The sequence below is a fragment of the Rhinolophus sinicus genome, linkage group LG16, assembly GCF_036562045.2.
Source record: "Rhinolophus sinicus isolate RSC01 linkage group LG16, ASM3656204v1, whole genome shotgun sequence".
Classification (NCBI taxonomy): Eukaryota; Metazoa; Chordata; class Mammalia; order Chiroptera; family Rhinolophidae; genus Rhinolophus; species Rhinolophus sinicus.
The window spans coordinates 27,036,407-27,055,195 of record NC_133765.1 but is presented as its reverse complement, the minus strand read 5'-3'; the positions used below and the strand labels follow the sequence as shown (position 1 = coordinate 27,055,195).

Sequence of the window (18,789 nt, the reverse complement as noted above, 5' to 3'; positions counted from 1 at the left end):
CATGTCGGGTTTTTTTGGCGTTTGTTTTTTATTTTGTTTTTAGCCACAGTTTTTAATTTGTCTGTGACAACTTTCAGTGGATGCAGCAGTGCTCGGTGGAGGGTATACGTGTCCAGTTGGGCACTTAAGGCAGATCACTTCAACTCTCTGGGTCCCAGTCTGTTCGTGAGCCAATCAAAAGGACTGGCCAGATGACATCTAGTCTTTTCTAGAGCCCCATACATGTGACCTGTAATCTCTCTAGAATCTTCACACATGGCCTGTAATCTCTTTAGAGCCCAATACACGTGATCTGTAATCTCTCCAGAGTTCCATACACTTGATTTGTAATCTCTCCCGAGTTTCATACACGTGATCTGAAATCTCTCTAGAGTCCCATACAGGTGAGCTGAGAACCCCTCTGGAGTCCTATGTATTGACCTGCCTATAAACCTTTCTCTCTACTACCACCCCTGCCCCAGCTGCTTAGGAAAAAGAAAAATCACTCCCTTAACAAAGACAGGCACAATTTTAAAGGCCATGAACATAGTTTGTTACATACTTGATAATGATACCCTCTCTTTAAGGGCTATTCTGATGCTCTCAAAACCTATTTTTCAGCCCCCAAATAAGAAAATGTACATTTTGTTTTCTTCGATGTTCCTTGGATTGGCTATCACCATGGTATTCACTGAATCTTAATGATATGGCAAAAATGTCAACTCCCCACTTTCCCAACACTTTGACCCACCTTTTTCTTTTTAGCAGGTTGGTCCATTTTGGCTTGCAGAAAATCAATGAGTTTGGTTTGTTGAGAAATAGTACCTTCCATTTTCACCTTTTCATGAGAATAGAGAACCTAAAATTCATGAAAACAAAAACAGCCTCAGACCCAGAAAGAAGTGTGCTTTTAAATTTGGTACTTTAAGAAAATTAAAAAGTTGTTAGGATGCTAGCACGTGAAACTTCAACACAAGCACACAGGTTCAATATTTCTTTACTTCGTCTTATAGCAAAAAAAAAAAAAGAAAAAAAGGATTGATGGATGGATAGGGAGGTAAAAAAGTAAAAATAGCAAGTGGTTAATAGTAGAATCTAAAGGGTAATCATAATAGAAATTTTCCAACGTCTCTAAATGTTTGAAAATTTTCGTAATGAAATATTTGGGGGAAATACACAAGAGCGCACAACATAAAGATCCTGGCCATCTCACTAGATGGCTTTTAGCCATCACGCTTGGCCTCCACAGACGATTTTTAAGTAAATTCCCTTTGCCAGGTCTCACCTGAATGTTTTCTAGCTGATATTCCAGATCGCTCCTTTCTGTCTTCAGCAGATCAGCCCGATCTAGAGCTTCTTGCAGCCCTTGAGTCAGACGGAAAATATGACTCTTCTGCAGGTCCATCTGCTGCTGTAACTTGGCTTGCTGGTGGGAAGAAAGGCCAGAGAAAGGCTCCGTCCGTACCACTCATAACACGACTCGTTCCCATACTGTTCCTATTACCAAACTAATTTCAGGCCTGGCACCAAAAGTCCAGCTTCTGAAATCATCTCATTCCAGAATTACCAATTGTCTTCTAGTCCAAAATGATGTATGCACGGTTTCAAAGAATTTGCACAGAAATCGCTGATGGCCAGCAAGTCACAGGATGCCCTCCATACCAGGAAGTCCACGCTGGTGGGTCTGCCTTCCCAGTCAGAATTGCAATTAAGGGTACGTTGGTACTTTAGAGTCTGAGCTATCCACGTCAACATCTAAGGCAGTGCAACTTAGTACCTTGACAACTAAGTTCCAATTTGTCCTTATTTTTCGTTTTTAGGATTTCAGTTATGAGAAATCGCTTTGCCCGGCAGTGTGGAATATACAAAGGGGATCACATCACCTCTACCTTATAGGGCACCTCATCAGGATGAGGAACCCCAACAAGCACACCAATAGCCATAATTGTAGAAGATATTTTTACAGTGTGGAGAGGAAGGAAGAGGAAGACCCCAGATTCAGTACAAGCATTGGTAAAACCCAGAAAATAAAAAACTCAATTTTGTATATTGGAAATAGTTTTGTGCTGGAAATCTCTCCAATTTTTATAATGGAAGTCAACCGAAAAATAGGGCAGGCTATCAAGACACTGGTTACATGGCTCTCTCTCCTAACATGCTTGTTTGTAAAAGGCAGGAGAGAGCAGCTATCCGGACGAGACACTGCTAGGTTTCATCCAACCCCTGGGTTACAGCCTAACCACACTTGCTGTGGCCCAAATACTCTATTCCCTGGCAGCCCAAACCCTCTACAGACTTAAGGACAAGTTGCTAATAAAGAGCAATACACATCAGCATGGGGGTTTTCTAACAGACAATGTTCTCAGGCCCAGCAGGCCGAGAGCCACTGACCTCAGAATTCGCTGGCCCTCTCTCTCCGTCTTACTGCACTTCCCTCCATCTATGTTTTTCTTTCCATTTCTACTCCTCACCTGCCTTTGCTCTTGCGAGGTAGCTGATTCCTTGAGGCATCACAGTGTCAGAGAACGAAGCTGGGCTTTGGAAGATTAGAGACCCTGGCTTAAACAATGACTTTAACATTTATTCGTCAATGACCATGGGCATTTCTTACTGCCTCTTGGAGACTCAGTTTCTTCAACTGAAAGTGGATGTAATAACCCCCCCCCCCCCAATCACGGGGTGACATACTGAGCACCATGCCCAGCATATAGTAGGTACTTAATGAAGTTTCGTACTATCTCCTTTGTCCTTCTTTCTTGCCCCATCCAGTTCAGGTGCTCTCCTCCTCTCTTCCCCATTTGCCTTTCCTGCTACAACTTACTCTGCCAGCCCCTCCCCCATCAGCCCTCCACAAGGCAAGAGATACTGTTACTAACCAGACATCACCTGGCCTGGGTGCCAACCTGGAATTTCTGAATCAAACCACAGAATCCCCTAAAATTAGAACAATAATTTTAAAAAAAAGGAAGGAAAACAGCTAAGACACCTCTTCAAGGGAGCTTTCGTCCCCTGTGGCATAAGCGATTTCTTCTGCAAATTACTCTCTTTAGTTTCTTCCCACTATTTCAGGACAACATTAATTACTAGGCAGGAAGCAGAGAAGCAAGTGCTGGGGACGAGACTCTGTTTGGTGACAACCAGGCCCAAAATATTTTTCTAGAATAAACGTACCAACTGTCCATTAGCTTTCCAAGAAATAGGCTGCCCATTCACCATAATAAAAAAATAAGTAAGAGTGACATTTGCAATCAATGAATTGTTTTTCAAACCATGTATACCTGCTTCCCAGGGAGAGGCAAATGGAGGCTATTCCTGGTTAGTGTTAGACTACAAGGAAGGCTTTAGCTATGGGCTTAGATCTGTCCAACAATTTTATGAGGGTGACAGGACACTGGGAAGCAATATGAAGGATGTGGATGACGGAAACCAGAGCGTAAAACCACTCAGGTGGCTGAAAGGATGTGTCAAAACCAACTAGAGATAGTTCAATAGGGTGGTGTTTTAAAAACAAAACTAAATAAATACAGAACATAAAGATGTAAAAAAAAATTTTTTTTTTCTGGAAGGGCAGGTGGCAACTTAACGGGTCAATGGGTGTCAGTGGTGTGATAAAACCACCCAAAGTACCCAGGTCGTCGGCAGCGATTTACAGAGTCCAGAAGGGAGGTGGAGATATCCCACTGTATTCTGCTCTTCAGACCCCATGGACTCCTAGAAACTCTCTTTGGAAAGATAACTGTACCAGAAAAGAACATCGCCACCTTGAAATGTTTCATTTGGAAAAGACAAGGCGATTTGGAGTGGGAGAGCTATTTAGATATCTAATCAGCAGCTGGAGATAATAAAAGGAGTTACAGAATTGTTGCAAGGACTATATGCATTATTTCATGTAAAGTACTCAGGAAGGCACCTGGCACATAGTAAGTGGTAATTAAACGTTATTTTGATTAATAATCAAGTACTTTGAATACTGATCTCCTATTTTGTTGGAAATATCAGACTACTCTCTACTTTCAAATGTTTCAACCTAATAGAACCAATGGATGGAAGTTATAGGCTTTAGTTCAAAATAAAAAGAGACTTTCTAAAAAGTAGAGTTTCTGAAAAATGGGTTGCGATGTCCAAAGTCACTGTTAAGTATTTAGGCCAAGGTTTAAGGAAGTGAGGAATGTTGGGAAAAGGACTCTCTTCCTTGGACAGGAGATGACTTTGACCACGATTAGCAAACGGACTTTCATCTCCAGCATTACTTCCAGTGAACTGATAGTGGCCGTACTGTGCCGTGCCGAGAAAGCTTCTGAGGCCATCTCGGGCCCACGAGGAAAGATTTGGGAGACAGATCCATTAGTAAAGTCTGCCAGGGGCAGGGATAAAGAGAGCAGAGGTACAAGTGCTGGCAATTTGGACTAGATGACACATCAAAATCCTTTCCAGCTCTGAGACTTTGATTCTGGCCTCGTTTACGAATGAGTCTCTGTGCCTAATGAAGAGAGCGGCTGGGTTGAGCCCTTGGTCACGTGCTTACAGAGCGCACACCACAGGCAAGGATCCTGGCCATATCCGGACAATAAAGATCATTCTTTGTTTCACAGTGATTTTGACTGTCAGTGAAATCTGCCTCCAACTCAATGTCAGCCAGATGTCTGTGCTCAAACATCTATCTGTGAGGTATAGACCGGGAAACCGGAAATGTTCTCATGTAGTTTAGAAGTGAGAATCAGGGGACTGAATCAGGATTCCAGCTGTCTATTCCTAGCGTTGTCACTGACTCACCATGTAACCTTGGACCAAAGTATGGAGCTGTCAACCTCCCTTCCTCAGGAGGAAAATAGGACAGGCGAGATCACTGATTATTTCTGTTCTTTCTGTTTCCAACAGGTGCCTATTCATTCCTGATGAAAGTCTCTATTTGACCACCAGATAGACTTTTAAAGTTTCTACTGTAGTGTTCTTAGTGCTGCCTTCGGTGAACTTCCCACTGATGCATATACCTGGGGCGCCAAAAAAATGTAAACCAGTGGACACTTTGGTCAACATTGCTCAAGCAGCAGTTTGTCATAATCAGAAAAATCTGAACGCTGATGGGAACCACTTTGAGTACCTCTTGTCATTGCAGAAGTCAAACGTGACTCACATTTGTCTTTTGTTATCAGTATAGATTGAGTATGACAATTTTAATATAGTTTTTTCCTTTCTGAAAATGTGTATACATGTTTTTGGCACCCTCTGTATTTAATGCACTTTATTTAAAGCTTTTCATTGTTTATTTAAAACTTTTCATCATATCAAATTTAGCCATTTTTAAGTGTACAGTTCAGTGGCAATAAGGACATTGACATTGTTTTGCTACCACCACCATCTCCATCTCCTGGATTCTCCCAAACTCCCACCCATATTTTTTAAAGTATCGTTCTCTCAAACATTTCATACTTACCTGCAAAATTTTTGACCCATTTTTCAAACTTAATGGCATAGCAAGATTATTTCTACCAGCAGAGCCCTTTGGGGACTATGGGTACCATACAATAAAACCTCAATTCAGCAGAATAGGTACTCTGGTTAATTGAACTGTCAGGCTCACTGTGGGTTAAACAGAACACTCTTAGAGCCAACTTCTCATGAAATATCTTTATAAAGTGCGTTTGTCCTGGTGGGTCAATTCTAGTGAACAAAGCAGAATCATTAATGATCCAACACAGAGGGCTTTGGTTGGGAGTTGGAAGTAGGTATCACTTTAATTACCAATTTTTAGATCTCTGCTAAAAAGTACAGCAAATAACATAAGGGATGGGTTTAGGAGATCAATTTGAGCTTTTCATTTGATGTCTCAAAAGCAGAGCCTAATTTTTTTAATTGAATTAACTGAATGTTCAAAAGTTTTCATGAAATTTGGTACTCTGCATAATCTGATCAAGTCTCTGCCCTGTGCGTGAAGCTATTTTGCATGGATGTTTTATCAGCCTGAAAACTTAATATGCTTTGGATATTAAGGGCAATTTAACTCAACATTCATTCACCCACATATTTAATAAACTTCCACTTGGCACATACTCACCATGGGCTCAACACACTATTAAGCACCATGTGGGAGGACACAAATGACAAAGAGACCGTCTGGCCTTCCTGACAGTCTTTGAATGTGTTAAATACCTTCAAGAAAGTATTAACTGACCACCTTACTCTTCCTCAAAAATTCCAAATGCAAAATCTGAACATCGAATTTGGATCTGCTCACTTGAACACAACAAATTTTCACTTTTGAAATTCCACCTGGCTCTATTTACCTGGTGTTTTACACTCACTCACCTCCTCCAGAAGCCTCTGTTTGAGCTCGCGTTCAGTCTCCAGTTTCTGTTGTAAACTGCGGGCATTCATTTCAAGCATAGCATGTTTCTTCTCCAGATCGTTGAGCTGCACATTTGGAAAAATTGACCATGATACCACATTTAGAAATGTAGGATGCTAATAACTTTTGCAAATATCCACAAACCTTCACATGTAAAGAATAATCAAGTTCTAAAGGTCAGAACGTAAATACTGTTTTTCAAAAGTGTACCACAAAAGTCCACGTCACAGATAAGCTTTATATAGGTTATTCTTTGAAAACAGAATATTATATCTAAGGTATGGGTCGTGTGTGTGTGTGTGTGTGTGTGTGTGTGTGTGTGTGTGTAACTGTGACTAGTTCTAAGAGGATAAATGCTCAAGAATTTATCGATCTGACATACTTTGGCTGAATTAAATAATAAGCATATGCTGACTGCTTACTACTTGCCCAGGATAATATCAAGGGCTTTGGAGAGGAAAGGATGGACAAGCTTTCTCAAGGATCTCACATCAAGTCAAAGGCGGAGAGTGGTCTGTAAGTAGACATATACACAAATAATGTGACTGCTTTGTAAGATGATAATTTTGATAAGAGAGGTATGGAGAAGAGAAATTCATCCTGAATTACCAGGTATCAAGAAAAGATAGTGAAAAAAAAAAAAGAAAAGATAGTATCAGAATGTCTGGAGTCTTAAAAGGATGGGTAGGATTTTGCTGTAGAATATTTTAAGAACAGTCAAATAGAAAAAAAAAATTCTTCAAATTAAATACAAAAGAGTTCACTTATCTCTAAATAATATATTTATTTTCCTCATGGTTATAAAAATAATAAGTCAGTATCAAGGAACTCAGGAATATTCCTGAGTGGCAAGCCTCTACCCTTGATTCCAATAATTGTATTTCTATAAAATTCTGGTATGAAAATAATCATAGATGTCCATAAAGATTTATATTCATCACCATGTTATTTATAATGACAAAAAATTGGAAGAAGCTCAAATTTCTGACACAAGTGGAATGATTAAAATAGGTACCTCTCTGTAATTGCTTTTAGAACTGCATGTTCAAAAAACTTTCAATAATTCAAGAAAAGCCCCTAGTTAGGCGATATGTTTTTTAAAAAAGATGTAAAGCTATTTACATAGTAAGAACCTAAATTTGTGTAATATATATGTGTGTATATATATGTGTATGCATAAATATATCATGCAAAGAAATGACCACAAATAAATTCACCAATATAATAGTGATGACAGATTACCAGTCATTTTTTCTGTAGTTTTCTGTGGTTTCTGTATTTTCCACAATGACTCCAAATAATTCCAAATTATTACTTTTATAATCATGAAATAACAAAGAGTTATACAAAATACACAATTCAGATTTGTGTGGGTGTGTGTGAACAAGTGTGTCTGTGTGAATACCTGAAATGTCTCTGATCGAGAGCCACTGGTATGTCATTTTGTAAATACAACATGGAGGGCTACATGGACAGAAGACGCACATGTCCAATGTGGAATACTGAGGCCTTGCATTGGCATCAGACCCTATCATGTCCCTAGACTGGCAACACGGAGAGGCTGAGCTGCCTGTTCCCGCAGCGACGAAATGAGCATTAGTCCTTGCTACCAAGCACTTCCCGAAGATGCTTGACACTAAATCCATAAAGCCTTCTAGAAATCAAGGGCCAGGAAACGAGAGAGATGCACGCCCAGATCAAAGTTGGATCTCAGAGGCCCAGACAGGCTGACATTAAGAAGTCACTGGCTAATGATGATACGCCAGTACCCACCGCAGGCACCCATGCTACTGCCAAGGATGTCCCCGGGTGACACATAACCGTGGGGCTTTACTGCACTGAGCCCATGCACGTTTGTGAAATATGCTGACCACGGACTGCATTTGAACTTGTGTCAAGTATGCCTTCTAAAAGCAGGAAATGAAAATGTTTTCCTAAAAGGCAGAGGGGCAGGCGCTCACCTTGTCGGAGAGGCTCTCAGCTTTCAGCTTCTGTTCTTTGAGTGCCTGCTGCAGAGCGAGAATCTCGGCCTTGTGCTCCTTCACTGCCAGCTCTACCACCTGGCGTGACTCCGTGATCCGCTGGTCGGCTCTTGCCCTGCGGGAGAAACACAGGCCCACTTTCAGAAGCCCCACCATCACCATCTCTAGTCCTGATAAGTAACCGAACAGGGTGCAGGCTAGACAGATGCCCAACCCTGATTTCTAGTTCCAAATCATGTCTCGCTTTCTGAATTATTCCAGAGTGAAGATGTGACTCACTTTAGGCCTTGGGTAAATATACTCTTAAAAGATAAAGCTCCTGTGATTACTCGCTTGGAAAGGCTGAAGGGGGAGAGGCGTTTTTCCAAATACAACTGGGCTGAATAGAGTGTGTCAGGACTGTCACACCCTCCCAGGGGAGTGGAAATGGAATGAGGTCCCAAAGAAGGCCCACTGGGTGCAGAGGACCATAGAGGACCCCATTCAAGGACACATTTCCTCTGCTTGAAGTACATGCAAGCCATTAAGTGTTTTGGGTGCTCACCAGGAAACAAACTTGAACTGGGTGAATGTACATAAGTTTAGAGAGTAGAAAAACTAGAAGCAAACTGGAAACATCACTTCCCTCCCCCAGGTAGTTCTTATATGTTGCTACTTCCACATCTGGGCTTGTATAAGCTCCTCCACTGGCAACACTTTCCCTCCCTACCCTACTAACTCAAGTCTTAACTAGGCCTTCAAGGGTAAACTCGAATGCCATGTCCTCCATAAATAAAGCCTTTCCCCGTTTCTCCTCAGAAGTAACCTCTCCTTGCCCCGTATCCAACACATAAATGCACATCTCTCCTGGCACACCCCAATCTCTACTTTAGGTGATAAATATCTGAATGCATAATTTATCTCCTCCACTAGACTCAGCCTCTTGAGGACAAGAATTAAGAATTATATATTGTATTCATCTCAGTATCCCGTATCACACCAAAATGGGGCAAGGAAAGTTCGTTTATAATTGCCCCTGAAAGTATGCATGGAATGTCTACCTAAGCCCAGCCCATAACTATACTTCCCATGTGTTGTGTATCTCTTGATGCCGAAGCCAGCTTCCAACCCCCAATATTATCTCTGAAGGACTGCAGAAACAGCTGGGATAGGAGCTGAACTTGCGGGTAGGAAGAAGAGGTCTATATGAAAGCAGCCAGAATATACTGTGAGGACTTGGGGGGCCCAAGAGTTGGGAGGGAAGTAAGAACAGGACGTCTTAAACCAGCGGTCCCTCACATCAGCAAATACCCAGAGTGGGAGGATGTCCAAAAGGGGAATATTTCTACCAGTTTCTCATGAAATTTAGGAGTACCTATCTTTTGACTCCAATATTTTCTAGTTTAACTGACTCAACGTAGATTGAACATCCAACACAGGTAACTGAGTTTACTGCGGCCAAGTAAATGTGGTCAAGGAAATACTAAAATGAGTCTGACAGAATCCACCAAAATGACAGATATGCCCGTGCAGAGTTTATCTTGCTCAAGGAGTATCACAGGAAGGTAAGTTTTCGAGGAAGGTGACATTAGCGAGGTTATGAAAGCTGAATACAATTCAGCTGTGCAGACATGAAGTCATAGAGTTGACTCTAGTTGACGTGGTCCCTCTCTGCAAACTGGAATAAGGCATCTGTTCCTCAAGACCATTTATTTCCATCTGTTGGTAAACTGTCGTAATATAGCAATTTTGTTAGAGCAAAAACCACTTTCCTGCCACGAGCTGTAAAACCGTCCTAATAAATCTTCTAATCTATAATGTCTTCGGTGTGAACGGCACCCTCTAGAGAGGTGCAGTATACAAACTGTGCTATCGTGGCCCTGGCAGGAATGGGAGTCTAGGTGAGGGGACCGTGGAAACATACGTGGGAAAGCAGAGGAAAGACGCAGCCTGAATTTATTATTTCCTCCCAAGAAAGAAAGAAAAGAAAAAACTAAACTATTCTTGCAAAGCAGTTGTTCTCAACTGGGGGCGATTTTGCACCCCCAGGGGACCTTGGACAATGTCTGGTGTCACAACTTGAGGAGGGGGTGCTACTGGCATCTAGTGGGTAAAGACCAGGGATGATGCTCAACATCCTACGATACACAGGACAGTCCCCATGACAAAGGATTCTCTGGCCCAAACTGTCAACAGTACCGAGGCTGAGAGACCTCAGGGTAGAAAGAAGACCAGCCTTACACACAACCAGGGATTAAATGGTGATGGTCTTGCTACATGGTCACAATGATATGAAACCTGAGGAAAGAGTTTCTGCAAAGAAAGCACTGAGGTACTTGCCCTGCTCTGACTCCCAGGCCACTGCCCAGGGTCAACTGACACCAGCTACAGCCACAGACTCCAACTGACACTGACCATGGTCATAACCAGAATGACCAACCCATCCTGGTTTGCCCAAGAGTCTGCCAGGTTTAGCACTGAAAGTCATTTGTCCCCGGGAACTTTTCAGTCCTGGGCAAGCTGGGACAATTGGTCGCCCTGTTCCTAAGTGTCAGGGGTGATCCTGCAGTCATCTGTCATCGGCTTTCTACAAAGAGAAAGTCCCACCTGCTTTGTTTCTCAGTGTCCAGCATCCTCTGTAACTCGCGAACACGACACTCAAACTGGGACTTCTCGTCCCCGAGGACGCTCCTCCACGCCTCCCACTGCCGCTCCTTTTCCAGCAGCTCGTCATTCAGGGCCTCCAAATCCATGACCTGTTCTTCCAGCATCGTGCAGGTGGTTTTCAGAGCCTCCATCGTCTGCAAATCAGTACCACTGAGTTGTGCCTTGTATCAAATGAGGATTTCCTGGATGTTACTTTTGTCGGATTAGTTTCAGAAAAGCACAAGATTCTAACTACGGCATGAAATACACTTTATCTTTTCCTTCTACAGACTGAGGGGACCAGACGAGAAAGGACGGAGGGTGATTTCTGCCAACCATCGTCTAGGCAGAACCCAAAGCAGCCAGGGCGGAAGAGACCAAGCTTAAAATCAAGTGGCTCACACTAGCCTCCCCAAAGCACTGTATCTTATTTTTAATTTTTTAAAATCAAAACTAAGAAATTACACACTTTTAAAAGCTACTCTTAAAATCCCCAAACCTTCGAAACACACACGATTTCTGAAAAGAGCGCATTTACTGGACAGGCTCAGTCTGGGAAGCCTGGGGAGAGATGCCCCAAGCACTCATCCTAAAAGCTAAAGAGAATCAGTGTTCCCCGGATCTCTGACGCTGTGGAAGCTTCCTTACTTGCTTCTGGCTGGTGAGCTGCATCTCTCTCTCGGTGATCTCACGGCGGAGATGGTCCACTTCACTTCGTAGCTGTACTATCTCATCGTTGGCGCCGGAAGCCTCATCGAGTTGTTTGGACAAGTAGAAATTTTGATTGTTGAGTTCAGCGTTGTCCTCGGTCAGCTGGTTTAGCTGCTCCTCCAGGTCTGTGATTACCTAGGAGAGAAAAAAGGAACCCAGTCACATACCAAGCGAGTCAGTTTTAAATGAGAAATTGCTTCCAGGGCCACGGGTTTCGAACTGGCGTGACACTGGCAGTCAACGAACAAACGAACGAACGAATGTGCAGCTCACACGTTTGCCTATCCGACTGTGAGAGCCAAATCCAAGCTAACCATGCCCACCCACTGAGCGCTAAGACGCGCACGCTGTGGTAGACCAAGAAAAGGCTCTGCTTTCTTTCTCACTCAGGATTCATCTGGCAAATGTGGCAAAAGCAAATCAATCAAAAGTGAAGGCCACAGGGAAGAGGCAACTTTAAATGAGATCAAGTTCATGGACAATAATACCATGTGGAAAATGCAAACTGAGGAAAGAGGAATGAAGACTGGTCTCGCAATCCACTAAGTAAGCTGAAATGCCCGTGACTCCATCTATAGGACATTGTAATTGGAGATGGTCTTAGAAGGCAAAATAAAGTTCTTGTTGAGGAAGGCTGAGTGAAGGACACTAAGTTATTTCAATCATTATCTTGGGCAAGAAATTGAATTTCATGCAACAAAGGAAAAAGAAAAACTTTTAAGAGAAGCTCAGAATAATCCTGAAAATACAATATTGTACCACGGCATCCCTTTAATGGTTTTCACTATACAGTTAGCTATCAGAAAATGGGAAGGCATGTATGTGAAATTGTCATTTTATTGAGAGAGATTTAATCTGGTTTTGCTAAATTATATCCTTGCTCAATGGCGGAATGACTTCAATTTCAGTGCATTTGGCTTTCCTGTTCTCTTTGCTGAGGCTCAGTATCAGCACTTATAGAAAGCTTTTACATATAATACTTTAGAAGTTTAAGGGCAATTTTCTTATAATACTTGGAATGAGGTGCACACGCAGTAAATTAAATTTTATATAACAAAAAGATATAAATTAAAAGGAAAGGCCTTTAAGCCTATGGTTATTTATTGTTTCCGATTTTCAAACCTAGAGTAGAATTAGTATATGAAATGCTCCACTGTTTCCATGACTAATTCCCTATTTTAACCACCTTTGATTAGCAATTAAAACAAAACAATCTTCTCGGGCACACAGAATCAAAGAGCATCAATTAAGTACATTTGTTCTATGTGGCTTAGAAAACACAGCTTTTCATTTTGTTAACTGAGCTGACAGGCTTTTTAATGTAGTAAGTCGTCTAGGAATTTGTATTTTAATGTCAGAAGCCATGTTAATTCCTAAGGTACTGGTGTGAAGCACACTCAGCTACAGAAGCGGGAATAAAGGTTATCTGATCAGGTTCTTAGCTGAGACTCCTTCTTTATGGGGGGGAGGGGGAAAAGGCACAGGAAAGTATGGCAGGAGTGTCATTCCTAGCAGGCAGTAATGCCTTATAGGGATCCCTGTATCACCCTTTCTATGACATGGTTAAATCTCCTAAAACCATAAAGAATAAACAATGCCCGATAGTTCCACTGATCTCTCCCCTATGAGTAAACTCATCCCTTACGACAGTTTTCATCCTACACTGCAAATGTCTCCATTTAACCACTATGCTTCCTTCCACCTCTTTCCCAAAGAAAAACAAGACTGAGGCACACTGGCCTGGAAGCTATGCAGTCAAATGAATTTAGGAACCCCCCTATAAGCGACTCTGAACTCTGCTATGCTGGTTTCTCCATCACTGACATGGAGGTAAATACTGTATTTACTACCCGTCTATTTCTATTGTTTTAATGTTCTGAATTTTCTTGCATACCATTCCACCTTAAGTATCATGTAGTATATAAGGGATAAAAATTCATGGCCGAGATGATGCTTCATTGTAAAGATGACAATAGTGCCTCTAGGGGAGCAAAGAGACCACAGAAAATCTGTTCATGTAAGAATATATACATTGCCAAAATAATTTCCATGCCATTTGAAGATATATTTAAGCCTTTGGGTACCCACTTCCTTTCAGATTTATGAAAGAAAAACGTATTTTGTTATGAATACATTTCTGCCACCTCTTCTCTCTGTCCCAAAATTAAATTACAAAGTGCTTAAGAAGAAACGCATGAAAAAAGGCAGTGAGGTTCCAAGATTATTGCTCTCACTTCAACTGAGATGGACCCACTGGAGTAGGAAGGGTCTATTTCCTTTTTGTCATCTGGTTTTCAAGGGCTCTCATGTTTCCGGTTTCTATTTACAGTTTGTGATTGCTGGTTCTGTATTTTGTCATCATCTCTAGTTTGCCCATTGGACAAGAGAAAGATTATGTGTTTGTGTGAAGCGCCTAAGCACTCATTAAAGCATTTTAACTCATTCAGACATTTTACATATTGTTTCTGCCCAAGCCATAACATGTTTAGCTTATGACTGATTTGAGTTGTGGTGTTATGGTATTACGTGTTTTACACACACACACACACACACACACACACACTATGGAGTTTGCAGGTACTGAGTTGATGTGAGACACAGGCAATAAATTAATGGTCTCCATGGTCAAAAAAAAAAAAGTGTAATAATAGACAATTGGTGATTTTTGAACCAGGTAATGTGCAAGGAGAATTCCTGGGTTTACTTTATGGACTTCAGTTATTCTCTCCACAACAAGGGCAAATGATCTTTTTACTATATTACAGCTTGTTAACCTTTCAACTCCAAGGTCAGAGGATAAAAAATGATAAAGTGAAAGGCTGATTCCATCGTAACAGTAAAAAAAATGAGCCTGGGGAAAAAAAAAAAGATGAGAGAGACAGCATCATAATGCAGGGGCCACAAGAGCTCTCTTATATACTGCTTTTGCAGATAAGAGATCTTGGTGCAGTTCTCAGAGAAAACAAGGATATAAAAAATAATCTCCTCTCAGTGTCCAAAAAGAAAAAAAAAAACAATCGCTCTTTGAAGTTATTTGTTTTTCAAGGCTTTTACGCAAAAGTCAGAGTTCTGAGAAATAGATGTTAACCTCTCCCACCGAGCTGGGAGACCAGTAGAGGGAACGTTACCAGGTAAATGGTAACATTAGGGGGGAAGAAACCAGTCAGATAATGAGCATAAGGCTAGAAAGACACAGGACTGAAGTGCTATTTTAATGCCTGGTTCTTTCTTGAAGGGAGCTATTTGCATATTGTTTATTTTTAATCTTATAGCTGACAGATTGATTCATAATTAAAGCTGTGTCATATGTTTGCCCACCAACTCCCCTCTAAAACAGACTTAGGTAGGGTTTTAGGTGCCAGATTGATTCAAATCCTTTTTTAAATCCCTTCAAAATAGAGAAATGGTCAGAGCACAAAAATCTTACTGTTCATGAGCTTTTTAAAAGCTGCTAACCGGGAACTTCTATCAATTGAGTTCTTATAGGAGTTCCCAACAGTAACGAAGATGACAATCCCTAGCGGAGACAATCTCGGGCAGCGCCAACGAGAAAAGAACATCTACGACGTTCTTCTGGTGTCTACCCCCTGCCCCCGGAAAAAAATTTTTATTTTTTTATTAGTTTCAGGTGAACAAAACAATGTAATAGTTAGACATTTATCATTTATATCCCTCACACTGTGACAACGCCCCTCCCCCCATCCACTACCCCTCTGACATCGCACAGAGCCATTACATTTCCACTGTCACTATTCCTAATGCTGTACTCCACTTCTTGTAACTATATACATATATATATGGTGACTTGAAAGCAGCCTTTGAACTTGCAAAAGTATAATTAAGATCTACTACTGCTACCAAATATTGTACAAAAGGGGTGGTTTTCAAACTTTTTTAAGGAGCAGAACCCTTTTCTAAATAAAGATTATGTCACAAATCCAATAGAATAATAACAGGAACCAACACTGTTTAGCACTTTCCATGGATCAGGCCCTGTGCAAGCACTTTGGGGTGTTATCTCATTTCATTCACGCAGGAACGCCGTGCGTGAGGTATTATTACCAAAATTTCTGATTCTATGACTCAGTGTTTCCCAAGTTTTTCTGTTTCTGAAGTTTGAGTGGATGTCGGAACTAAGCAGCAGTCTCTCTTCCCTCCCCCAGTCACCAAAGAGTAGGTATTAAATGAATCATGTGTCTTGCAATCAATGGTATATTGGAATGGAGGACTTAAAATGTTATCCCCATTTTACAGATAAAGAAATGGAGGCTTGGGAGGATAACATCACATAGGTTACCAAGAGGCCAATCTAGACCTGAACCCAGTCTGCCTGACACCAGAGTATGTGGTCCGGACCACAAAGCCACCCAGCTCTTCTAGCTGAAATGTGGGTGGGAGTTCCTCCTTCCATGTGGAGAGGCCACCGGAGGTTTCTCCATAGAATGCCAGGGGTAAGCAAAGGAAGGATTAGAAGTCACTGTTCCAGAAAAAGCAAATTTGAGGGATAAAGAGTTTACAAGTGATGTAAGTTAAGAAAGTAACCAAATCCATTCTACATGTTGCCATATTCTATTAAAAACTAAACTTCCAATTTTAAAAATGTGGGGGACAGCCGATTACAATTGGCGCACAAGAAAACTTTTGAAGGTGATGGATATGTTCATTATTTTTATTGTTTTGCTGGTTTCATAGGTGTATCCACGTCAAAACTCATCAGATAATTGTACACCAATTATATTTCAATTGAACTATAAAAAAATGTTTTTTTAAGAAAAGTTCTTATGCCAAAAGACTGAAAAATGGAGAAAAGAAGCCTCCAGATGAAGCATTATTGATGTGCACATTTAAAATACATCCACGTTTATTTTAGGAAAAAGAGTAATATAAAAAAAAATCACAGTAATAAAATGATCCATATTTTACTCAGTGATCATTTAAGAGTATGTATGTAACATAAGGAGATAACTCTTGTGTAAAATAAGAAACCAAGACAATAAGAAATTTAAAAAGTAGGGCAAAAAGTACAGAAACAGAATGCATCACCTCTCCGAGGAAGGGAGGCAAGAATGGAGGAAATCAACAGGCATTTCTAAGTCCGGCCCACCCTGATCCAGCCATCAGCATCAGGAAATACAGACCACAAATCCATCCGCCAGGCGCCACTCGAGTCAACCAAGAGGCACACCTCCTGATCTAGCTATTCCACTTCCGGGTGTATGCTCATCAGAAACAAGTGCGTACAGCCACCCACCAAAGGACTAGTACAAGAATGTTTCCTGACAGCTTTACTCATAACAAAAACAATCCACATGTCCATCAACTGGAAAATGGACAGTTCCCTTCACATACTGGAAACACTACATCGTAAGGAAAAAGAACAAATTCTGATGGATACAACAAGGATGAACCACACAGACAACGGAAGTGAAAAAAAAAAAAAAAGTTAAACCTAAAAGAGCACATCCTCTATGATTCCATTTAATTGAAGTTCAAGAACAGGCAAAACTAATCGATGGTATCAGAGGTCAGAATAGTGGTTACCCTTTCAGCAAAGAATGCTGACGAGAAGATAGGAGGGAGCCTTCTGGAAGCTGTAAAGGTTCTGTATCTTGATCTATGTTGTGGTTACACAGTTGTTTATACATGTAAAAATTTCATTGAACTGCACACGTAAAATTAGTGCACTTTATACGTTTTACTGTATGCATTTTATATCTCAATTAAGGGGGGGAGCATATACTATCAGGACTTAATGTCCCATTTATAGTAGGTAAAGAGGAAAGAAAGAGTTCATTACAAGAACATAAACTATGTATGTGGGGGGGGAGGGTTCTGGAAATTCATACATACAAATAATGCAAACGGAGACAAGCTCACCAAGGACTGACTAAGGAGGTAATAAAGCAATGAAAGGACCAAAGAAAGGCAGTGGAACTACAAATAAAGATAACATCCCTAGCTTCTGAAAGGGGCCTATTTCAGTCCTTTGTTTTGGTCAAAAATAGACTTTGCATTTCCACTGACCCTACCTTATTACATAAGCTATGAAAGATGCTTATCAGCTTATAGAATTTATTTCTCTCGATATAAATAACATCTCCCAAAGAGTCCTAGATTTTAAATTTGCATGTCAGTGACTATATTTTACCTGTTAGGAAGTTAAAATGTCTACATTCCTCAGGAGAAGAAGTCATTGGCATTTCCTCTCTTAGAGGGAGCTAGCGGGAGAAGCCTTGCACATATAACTGACCCTAATCGCTGGACAGTCTCTGGCTTGGGCTGGCCTCAGAACCTTCTACATTAGAAAAGGAGGTGAAGCGGCCTTGGGGCCCTTGTTGCAGCTCCTGAAACCTATTAGTGGTTGTGCAGTGAGAATTACTTGAACCATTACAACTATCTTCCCTCAAACATGAAGAATGGTTTTAAGTTTTCAAAACTGGCAGAAACCCAAGAAACGTAAGTCATCTGGGGCTCAGAAAGGCCAAATCAGTTTAACAGCATTAACTGCTTCAAGCGGAAAGTTTGTATCAAAAATCAGTCCCTGATATCATGAAGAGATGTCCCCTTTGCCTTCTCGGTTTTCGTTTTAGGTTATTTTAATCATCTTTGGTTAATACTCACAGTACAGCTGTTACGAAGGGCATCAAATTTGCGCTGGATTTCATCTCTATGTGCCTAAAAGGTAAGAAGTTGATTATAAATTTTCCATAGGGAAGAATACAATTCTACATGCTATGGGTCAAATAAAGAGAACAGCTTTTGCCTACAAAGCAAGCATGCTCTTGCAGCAGTCCCGGCATCTGTTTTTCAAAGAATTAATTAATCAAGTCATCCCTAACGTCAGAAACAAAAGTTACAGGAACATATGAGGCTGTGTTAATAGCAGTGAACTACTTCTTAAAATCCATTTTTCAATTACAGTTGACATACAATGACCACACATGCCTACCCTTTACAAATATATTTGACCATTCATACTAATGCCTCGGGATGAGTGGAAGAAAAAATAATAATAAAGGATGAAGTTTTAACTCTCCTTCATTTGTCTTATTCCCCATTCTTAACCTTTGCCCTCTTCCCTCAAATTGACCCTCCCCCTCAAGCCTATTCCCGAGACACACACACACACACACACACACACACACA

At 41.0% G+C, this 18,789-nt stretch overlaps 1 protein-coding gene across 11 annotated transcripts in view; it reads right to left on the bottom strand.

The window, feature by feature from the left end:
* CIT (citron rho-interacting serine/threonine kinase) overlaps positions 1-18,789 on the bottom strand; it is a 211,848-nt gene that overhangs the window by 24,472 nt on the left and 168,587 nt on the right. For 6 of the 11 annotated variants that reach the window (XM_074321906.1, XM_074321907.1, XM_074321910.1 and 3 more), the window contains 7 exons: positions 18,265-18,318; positions 11,581-11,778; positions 10,894-11,087; positions 8,287-8,422; positions 6,286-6,390; positions 1,265-1,405; positions 731-838 (listed from right to left, as the gene is read on the bottom strand). In XM_074321906.1, the coding sequence (XP_074178007.1) occupies positions 731-838; positions 1,265-1,405; positions 6,286-6,390; positions 8,287-8,422; positions 10,894-11,087; positions 11,581-11,778; positions 18,265-18,318 (936 nt within the window). Of the gene's footprint in view, positions 1-730; positions 839-1,264; positions 1,406-6,285; positions 6,391-8,286; positions 8,423-10,893; positions 11,115-11,580; positions 11,779-18,264; positions 18,319-18,789 lie in introns of all 11 variants that reach the window. The other 5 variants (XM_074321913.1, XM_074321905.1, XM_074321908.1 and 2 more) reach the window with 1 other exon arrangement.